The following is a 10,342-nucleotide window of genomic DNA, read 5'->3' as shown; positions in this document are numbered from 1 at the left end:
ATTGTTACTAGGTTTGTTTTGTTAGTGAATTGACACCTCCTGTCCTATTTTATTAAAGGGAAGATGTTATGGGTGTAAGATGGCACAGTGATGCCATCTGTTGGTAAATGTTCATTACTGCAACTCTTGTGTTTTACCGGGGTGCTTCAGATACCCGGATGGGTTGTGATGTACTGAACAAGACTGGTTACTCGCATCAATGCCTCTGTCTCGTCATTTAACATTCAAACAGAGATTTGATCAATTAAGGCCAGAGACGGCCATCAGTCCTGGGTTCAAATATGTGCATTTGACTATTTGTTATTTAAATAATTATTTTCTGTGTATCTGAGTATTTTCAAATGATGTGGCCCGAATCAACTACTCCTATTGGATGTACAGTGTATGTGAAAGTATTTTAAAATAATTTCCTATAAATAGCCTACTATTTGAAAGTATTTGAAAATACTTATTTCTATTTCCAAGTACATTATTTCAAATACCAAACAAACATGGTTCAAATGCATGGGAGTATTTATGTATTTGTATAATTACTGTGTGTTTGAGTATTTCAAATACATGCCAATACTTTTCAATACTTAACTACTTGTGTTTTCAAATAAAAAAATATTCAAACACTTAATTCCAAATGACTTTGAAAGTAATTCAAATACCTTAAATAGTATTTAAAGGGATCATACCCACAAGTGTCTCAGAGTAGGAATGCAGATCTAGGATCAATTTAGTATTTTAGATCATAATGATTACGATTATATGGACAGATGGGGAGCTGATCCTAGTTCACCACTCCTACGCTGAGATGCTTTATGGATACGGGCCCAGGTCTTCTGGCCATGGGACAATTTGGGGAAATGAACTGGTTTATCTTTAGCCCAGTGGGCCTGTCTAAATTAGGGTTTTAGCGCAGAAATATCATTATTTTGCTAAGAATGGGCTGGTGTGGGGGCCTTGAGGAAAAAATTGTCTGGTGTGTTTTTCCTCAGCGTGAAATGCCTGTGCGGAAGTTCTGGTCCTAGTCTAGTTTCAGTTTCAAGTTTCAAGTTTTAATTTTAATGTCATATGCACAAGAACAGTGAAATGTCTTTCTTGCTAACTCAAAACCCCAACATGCAATAATCAATAACAATGTAATACTAGAAAAAAACATGAGAAATATGAAGATTACAATATGTAAGTAAGTAAGCATGCTATATACAGGGTCAATTCCAACACCATATTTATAATGTGCAAGGATACTCGAGTGATTGAGGTATATATGTACTGTATAGGGAGGGGTAAGGTGACTAGGCAACAGGATATGTGATAAGAGTAGCAGCAGCTTGTTTGTGAGTGGTGTGTGTGTGTAGTGTGCGTGCATGCTATGTGTGAGTGAGCAGTTGATGGAGTGAATGTGTGTGAGTGTGTAGGGCCCTGTGAGTGTGCATAGAGAGTGCAAAAATAAAGGTTAACTCAGATAGTCAGGTAGATATTTTGTTAGCTATTTATTAGCCTTATTGCATGGCTGTTCAATTGCATAAGCTGTTCAAGAGCCTGCCCCTGTTAAATGCCCAGTTAACAAATGTAATTGCATTCTCCCATGAATCTCTTATATTATAAACACGTCAAACTCAGTGCACTGCTAACGACCAATAGCCTACTTTAATCACAAAAGTAGGCCTACAACACAAGACAACCTGGACATTGTTTTAGTCAACCATGTTGAATGATAGGCTACTAGAAATACAGTGCCTTGCGAAAGTATTCGGCCCCCTTGAACTTTGCGACCTTTTGCCACATTTCAGGCTTCAAACATAAAGATATAAAACTGTATTTTTTTGTGAAGAATCAACAACAAGTGGGACACAATCATGAAGTGGAACGACATTTATTGGATATTTCAAACTTTTTTAACAAATCAAAAACGGAAAAATTGGGCGTGCAAAATTATTCAGCCCCTTTACTTTCAGTGCAGCAAACTCTCTCCAGAAGTTCAGTGAGGATCTCTGAACGATCCAATGTTGACCTAAATGACTAATGATGATAAATACAATCCACCTGTGTGTAATCAAGTCTCCGTATAAGTCTCCGGACCTGCACTGTGATAGTCTCAGAGGTCCGTTAAAAGCGCAGAGAGCATCATGAAGAACAAGGAACACACCAGGCAGGTCCGAGATACTGTTGTGATGAAGTTTAAAGCCGGATTTGGATACAAATAGATTTCCCAAGCTTTAAACATCCCAAGGAGCACTGTGCAAGCGATAATATTGAAATGGAAGGAGTATCAGACCACTGCAAATCTACCAAGACCTGGCCGTCCCTCTAAACTTTCAGCTCATACAAGGAGAAGACTGATCAGAGATGCAGCCAAGAGGCCCATGATCACTCTGGATGAACTGCAGAGATCTACAGCTGAGGTGGGAGACTCTGTCCATAGGACAACAATCAGTCGTATATTGCACAAATCTGGCCTTTATGGAAGAGTGGCAAGAAGAAAGCCATTTCTTAAAAATATCCATAAAAAGTGTAGTTTAAAGTTTGCCACAAGCCACCTGGGAGACACACCAAACATGTGGAAGAAGGTGCTCTGGTCAGATGAAACCAAAATTGAACTTTTTGGCAACAATGCAAAACGTTATGTTTGGCGTAAAAGCAACACAGCTCATCACCCTGAATACACCATCCCCACTGTCAAACATGGTGGTGGCAGCATCATGGTTTGGGCCTGCTTTTCTTCAGCAGGGACAGGGAAGATGGTTAAAATTGATGGGAAGATGGATGGAGCCAAATACAGGACCATTCTGGAAGAAAACCTGATGGAGTCTGCAAAAGACCTGAGACTGGGACAGAGATTTGTCTTCCAACAAGACAATGATCCAAAACATAAAGCAAAATCTACAATGGAATGGTTAAAAAATAAACATATCCAGGTGTTAGAATGGCCAAGTCAAAGTCCAGACCTGAATCCAATCGAGAATCTGTGGAAAGAACTGAAAACTGCTGTTCACAAATGCTCTCCATCCAACCTCACTGAGCTCGAGCTGTTTTGCAAGGAGGAATGGGAAAAAATGTCAGTCTCTCGATGTGCAAAACTGATAGAGACATACCCCAAGCGATTTACAGCTGTAATCGCAGCAAAAGGCTACAAAGTATTAACTTAAGGGGGCTGAATAATTTTGCACGCCCAATTTTTCAGTTTTTGATTTGTTAAAAAAGTTTGAAATATCCAATAAATGTCGTTCCACTTCATGATTGTGTCCCACTTGTTGATTCTTCACAAAAAAATACAGTTTTATATCTTTATGTTTGAAGCCTGAAATGTGGCAAAAGGTCGCAAAGTTCAAGGGGGCCGAATACTTTCGCAAGGCACTGTATGTATAATTTCGCCTTTACGTGTCATTTATCTGTGGTAGGGATACATCTCTATATTCATCTGAGACAATTGAGAGCGAATGAATAATAAAATAGGTGTATTTTTGAGGGCCACGGCATAGGCCTAAACGCACAGATGTGCAGGGGTTAGAGAGATGTACTGTATCACCTAATCCCCAACTAATCCCAATGTTTATGAAGAGGACATTGCCACTAGAGAGATATAGCCCACGGCGAGTCTTCATCCCAACCCAGAGCAATTCAATCCCAATGAAAAATCCCGTGCATTTCCTCAGCGTGTCGCCATTCTTCTCTCCTCCACCGGAAACCCCACTGAATCGCAAACTTCACTTTTATGTTCGCGGAGGCAGTCAATTTTTAACAGGACTTCGTCGGTGTGTTGAGTTTGGTCGTTATGGCCGCCTGAATCAAACTAGCTAAATTCTCACAGTGCATGGTTGTCTTTCGATTGTATCTAAATTATAGAACATTTTGCACGGGATTTCCGGATTAACGCAAATATTTGTTAGGATTTTTCTTGGGGGTTAAAATTCAAACATGCAGCCTCCGCCGAGAAAGGTGAGTTGTCTAGTTTTTACTTTCCTCTGCAAATGTTTTGACGAATGTTGGAAGATGCACGCTTTGTTGCAGTCCAACTTTAAGATATGTGCCCACTACGTCGGAACAAAGTTGTATAGTTTTTATCAAACGCAAATACGACCTTTTTTGTTAGACTACTTCTTGAAACGGTTATATTTTTTTCAATGTTCCAAAGTAGCCTAAGAAATGTCCTAGTATTCAATTAAAGGAAAACACATTTTCTCACGGTTCCAAATAGGTTGTAGCCTTTGGCTGGCTCACAAACTGACAAAGATACATTGTAACAGTCTTGCTTTTGGTGGAGATACTTTGTAGTAAACTATAGTGGTGATGGATGACAATTTGGACCCGTGTAAATAAAATAGCAACACAACTGTAGCTAGAACAGCAAAACAATTATTGTAATGGGAATCCTGTTACGGTATCATGTTGCAGAAACATTACACACCATCGGACAAGTCGCCGAAGTCTGTTGCGGGTTGGATAAGAAATTATACTGCGTTAAAATTCCATCAGTTGAAGTTGAATTTGGACTGGATATCAAAATTCTGTAAAATCCAGATTTGTTATTTTTAACAATGATGTTCTTATTAATGGGTTAATGGGGAAAAAACAATTATCACTATGATACGTATGCCATTTTTGTTATATTCATGATTAGCTAGTTTGTGGATTAATTTCTCTCTCAAACCGGGTTCGTTTAGCCTACCAATTGCTGAGGAATATTCAAATGTCAGTGGTAGCACTACAGATTAGTCAATTCCTGAAATAGAAACACCTTGGCCTATTAGATCAACCACTTGACTTGTTGTAGTTGCCTGAATATAGCCTTCTAATTTTAACCATAGTATATTTCCCCTAATGATCAGCTGTGTTATGATAATAGTATAATACATTACAGTAGGCTGTGGGTCACCATTTCACTTCAGAAATAGGAGTCAAATCACCACTACAAAATACTGTATTATAATTTACAGTGCAACACACCAACCAATACATGGTCCAGATCAACTTGAGATCGAATGACAAGTGAAGATCAACACCATGCATGATGACAGAATTATCTTCTCAGGGTAGCCTACAAGGTCAGTGAGTGTAGTTTGAGCCCTAATGGTTTCCCAGTTGAACACACACCCAATTACTAGCCCTGAGACTGGGTTACCTAACCCAGGGGCCAATTAGAAGTCTACAGAGGCAACTCTGCTTTCCTCCACCCAGCCCCAGAGAGAAGCATTTTACCCAGCTTCATCTGCCTCTGGATTAGTACATAGTTGACTTCTGGGCCTTGTTCACTAGAAAATAAAATGGTCTGAAACAGGGAGGGGATTGCCATTTTCCAGTAAGATAAACTCAATTTTGTTTTGCGCTGCCCTAAAGAACACTACCTAGATCAATTTAATGGCTTGGTATTATTGTGAATCTGTCAACCGGGAACACGCAGATATCCAAAGACTGTTAAAAATCATGTTTGCACTTGGGAGAAATTTCCAAATGCCTGAAGGTACCACGTTCTTCTGTACAAACAATAGTACGCAAGTATAAACACCATGGGACCACGCAGCCGTCATACCGCTCAGGAAGGAGACACATTCTGTCTCCTAGAGATGAATGTACTTTGGTACGAAAAGTGCAAATCAATCCCAGAACAACAGAAAAGGACCTTGTGAAGATGCTGGAGGAAACGGGTACAAAATGATCTATATCCACAGTAAAACTAGTCCTATATCTACATAACCTGAAAGGCCGCTCAGCCAGGAAGAAGCCATTGCCCCAATACCGCCATACAAAAGCCAGAATACGGTTTGCAACTGCACATGGGGACAAAGATCGTACTTTTTGGAGAAATGTCCTCTGGTCTGATGAAACAAAAATAGAACTGTTTGGCCATAATGACCATCGTTATGTTTGGAGGAAATAGGGAGAGGCTTGCAAGCCAAAGAACACCATCCCAACCGTGAGGCCCGGGGGTGGCAGCATCATGTTGTGGGGGTGCTTTGCTGCAGGAGGAACTGGTGCACCTCACAAAATAGATAGCATCATGAGGTAGGAAAATTATGTGGATATATGGAAGCAACATCTCAAGACATCAGTCAGGAAGTTAAAGCGTGGTCGCAAATGGGTCTTCCAAATTAACAATGACCCCAAGCATACTTCCAAAGTTGTCGCAAAATGGCTTAAGGACAACAAAGTCAAGGTATTGGAGTGGCCATCACAAAGCCCTGATCTCAATCCTATAGAAAATGTGTTGGCAGAACTGAACGAGTGTGTGAGCCAGGAGGCCTACAAACCTGACTCAGTTACACCAGTGCTGTCAGGAGGAATGGGCCAAAATTCACCCAATTTATTGTGGGAAGCTTGTGGAAGGCTACCCAAAACATTTGACCCAAGTGAAACAATTTAAAGGCAATGCTACCAAATACTAATTGAGTGTATGTAAACTTCTGACCCACTGGGAATGTGATGAAATAAATAAAAGCTGAAATAAATCATTCTCTCTACTATTATTTTGACATTTCACATTCTTAAAATAAAGTGGTGATCCTAACTGACCTAAGACAATACATTTTTACCAGTATTAAATGTCAGGAATTGTGAAAAACTGAGTAAGTGTATTTGGCTAAGGTGTATGTCAACTTCTGACTTCAAATGTATATGACATGCGGTGCTTTTATCAGGAGTTGACTGTATTCTGCTCCATGTACAAGAGCTGGATTTGGATGTTTTGCCCACTTCTTCTGATATAACTGTTTTGCCTCTCTCAGGTCAAGGTTACCCAGGAGCTGAAACACACTCACGCTGAGCAGATAAGCAGACTACACATCAAACATCAGACAGAGTGTGACCTACTGGAGGACCTGAGGTAAGGGGAGGAGAGTGGAGGGCGCTGGTGGTTGCCAGTGGAGGCTGCTTCTCTATCCCCAGTTCCAAATCAACCCCTATCCCCTACTACCTAGGCACTTGTGTAGTTGTGAAAGGCTTGGATATGTATAATCAATGGCTACAATTCTACCTAGCCTGTCAGAGGGCCTAGCCCCTATTACCATATTGGTAAAACCTACCCAACCTTTGTAAATGTCTATGATATGAAGTGCCCTTGTGGGGTAGGGGTTTATTTGGAAGGGGACAGTACTCATGGGTCTGGCTTCCTGTCATTTGGCTTGGGTGAGGTGGGGGGGTGACAAAGAGATGAAAAATCACTAAAGATCAAACGAACCAGAGCTGTTCAGCCAGTCGCTCTTGGAGGAAAATTGGTTTTGGATTATAAATTAACTTTGGAATCTTCCTGGTTGGAAGATTCCTGGAATCAGGATGGAATAGTAAGGAAATCTTGGAATCCTCCAAATGTGAATTTTGGTTACCAGATTAAAAAAATATTGATAGTTGGAGAGGGAGAATGATAGGGACAGGCAGTGATATAGTATAGGGAAGAAGTGGGAGAGGAGGGCCAAGTTCAGTTGTCAAACGTTGCAGATAGGAATCACATCGGCTCTATTATTGGAATTTCTAAGGGAGCAGACACACAGCACCAAATGTCAATCTGCCATTCATTCAGTGTGGAGTATTTTTTAGTGACCACATTCTTGCTGGTGGGTGTCAGACTGACAACATTTTCGCGCGATTCTACATGTAGAATCGGTTTGCAAATTACAGTTGGCACTCTGTTCAGAGGTGCTAAGTCAGGGTTTCCCAAAATCGTTTTTTGGGACGCCAAGGGATGCACATTTAGTTTTTTGCCATAGCACTACACAGTTGATTCAAATAATCAGCTAATCATCAAGCTTTAACATTTTGAATCAGCTGTGTTGTGTTAGGGAAAACTTCATGTGCACCCCGTGAGATCCTGAGGACTGAGTTTGGGCAAAGCTGTGTTAAGTATGCTCTGCCGGCAAACGCTATTGGTGTGTCTGATTTTTCAGTGTTTCCCAACTCCGGTCCTCCAGTATCCCCCAACAGTACATATTTTTGTTGTGGCCCCAGACAAGCACACCTGATTTTACTTGTCAACTAATCATCAAGCCCTTAAAGTTGAATCATGTGTTTTTTTCTGGGGCTACAACAAATGTGTGCTGTTGGGAGTACTGGAGTTGGAAAACACTGCTCTACATGACTGGCATGTTTGTTCTACATAGAAATATGCTATCTGAATGTTCCAAAGCGTTGGTCCTATTGAATGCGACCCAGGGTTGTGTTCCCTAGGGCCGGCGGTAGCCTAGCGTTTAAGACTGTTGGGCCAGTAAACCGAAAGGTCGCTGGTTCGAATCCCTAAGCAGATAAGATGGAAAAATCTGCCTGCGCCAATGAAGTGGATGTCGATTTAAGGCAGCCCCCTGTACCTCTGATTCAGAGGGGCTAGGTTAAATGCGGAAGACACATTTCGGTTGAATGCATTCAGTTGTGCAACTTAATAGGTATCCCATTTCCCTTCATTAGGCACCAAACAAACTAAAATTGGATGGACTACTTCGGGGTTTCCCAAACTCGGTCCTGGGGCCCCGCCTGGGTGCACATTTAGTTTTTTGCCCTAGTGCTACACAGCTGATTCAAATAATCATCAAGCTTTGAATCAGCTGTGTAGTGTTAGGGCAAAAAACAAAATGTGCACCCCTTGGGGTCCCGAGGATCGAGTTTGGGAAACGCTGGCCTTCTTGGACACCAATAAGAAACAGTTTGCAATGGAAAAACTAAAACTTAGGCTCGAATGAACATGACCCATTCAGAGGGAAAGGAAGAAGAGGCCAAGAGGAGATGCAAATCACCCGAGGGGAAGCCAGATCTGTTGTCAGTTTGGATTTGCCAAATACTGGAGCACTCAGACCAGTAATGTCTTGTTTTAGCCTGAAGTGACCCATGTGAAATTTTGGCTATTCATAAGTACAAAAATGGATGTAGCAACTAAGGATTCTAGCTTTAATTTCCAATGAAATGCCCAGTGTACATGACCAGTCTAGTCAAAGCCAATTTGCCTACTTCACCCATCAATCAAAAGGAACTGACTGTGGCCCTGGGGTGTCTGACGCGTCAAGGAGGCTGGGTTGTGTTCAATTGCCACTTAAAACGTATTGTAACGGAAAACACAAATCCATTTTTCTTATTGGACAGGTCCAGGTAGTCCCTCCCAGTTTCAGTAATTTTTTCTGCATTTGGTGCCTAATGTGGGAAAGAGGAAAAATATATTGATCACAGAAGGACTAGGCCATTTGATGCTGTGGTTCTTGTACTGTTTACACATGAGAGAGACAAGATGTGCCATACTCTGCTCACTCCTGGAACTGTAAAGACTCCAAACAACACAACCTGGGTCATATTCATTAGACATCAAACATAATAAAACGGACTGAAACAGAGAGGGACTATTTGGACATGTCAACTTTTCCCTCAACGTTAGTAAGACTAAGGAGCTGATCGTGGACTATAGGAGAAAGAGGGACGAGCATGCCCCCATCCACATCAACAGGGCTGTTGTGGAGCGGGTCGAGAGCTTCAAGTTCCTTGGCGTCCACATCACTAAGGACTTGGTCGACACACCCGTACAATCGTGAAGAGGGCACGGCAGCGACTCTTTTCCCTCAGGAGGCTGAAAAGATTTGGCATGGGCCCTCGGATCCTCAGTTATACAGCTGCACCATCAAGGGCATCTTGACTGGCTGCATTGCCACTTGGTATAGCAAATTAACCGCCCTTGATCGCAGCCCAGTATGTCACTGGGGCCGAGCTCCCTGTCATCCAGGACCTGTACGGTGCATTCAGAAAGTATTCAGACCCTTTGACTTTTTCCACATTTAATGTTACAGCCTTATTCTAAAATGGATTAAATGTTTCCTCATCAATCTACACACAATACCCTATAATGACAAAGCAAAAACGGGTGTTTAGGAATTTTTTCAAATTTATTCAAAATAAAAAACTATTACATTTACTGAAGTATTCAGACCCTTTACTCAGTACTTTGTTGAATCACCTTTGGCAGCAATTACAGCCTTGAGTGTTCTTGGGTATGACGCTACAAGCTTGGCACACCTGTATTTGGGGAGTTTATCCCATTCCTCTCTGTAGATCCTCTCAAGCTTTGTCAGGTTGGATGGGGAACGTCGCAGTACAGCTATTTTCAGGTCTCTCCAGAGATGTTCAATTGGGTTTCATGTCCGGGCTCTGGCTGGGCCACACAATGACATTCAGAAACTTGTCCCAAAGCCACTCACTCCTGCGTTGTCTTGGCTGTGTGCTTAGGGTCATTGTCCTGTTGGAAGGTGAACCTCTGGAGCATGTTTTCGTCAAGGAGCTCTCTGTACTTTGCTCCGTTCATCTTTCCCTCGATCCTGATTAGTCTTCCAGTACCTGCCGCTGTAAAACATTCCCACAGCATCATGATGCTGCCACCTCCATGCTTCACCGT

General features: G+C 41.7%; 1 protein-coding gene across 2 annotated transcripts in view; it reads left to right on the top strand.

Moving 5' to 3' along the window:
• Positions 1-3,571: 3,571 nt before the first annotated feature.
• LOC110533478 (F-BAR and double SH3 domains protein 2) overlaps positions 3,572-10,342 on the top strand; it is a 56,117-nt gene continuing 49,346 nt past the window's right edge. Inside the window, exons 1-2 of one of the 2 annotated variants that reach the window (XM_090186110.1) lie at positions 3,572-3,927; positions 6,711-6,808. Coding sequence is in view for 1 of the 2 variants with exons in the window: in XM_021617728.3 (XP_021473403.1) it covers positions 3,907-3,927; positions 6,711-6,808 (119 nt within the window). In the remaining variant the exon portion in view is untranslated. The remainder of the gene's footprint in view (positions 3,928-6,710; positions 6,809-10,342) is intronic. The other variant, XM_021617728.3, reaches the window with a different exon arrangement.

Source organism: Oncorhynchus mykiss, chromosome 10 (assembly GCF_057628025.1).
Source record: "Oncorhynchus mykiss isolate SJ-2025 chromosome 10, ASM5762802v1, whole genome shotgun sequence".
In the NCBI taxonomy this organism is placed as follows: Eukaryota; Metazoa; Chordata; class Actinopteri; order Salmoniformes; family Salmonidae; genus Oncorhynchus; species Oncorhynchus mykiss.
Note: the sequence above shows the minus strand (reverse complement) of the source record. Positions and strands in the feature narration are given on the sequence as shown.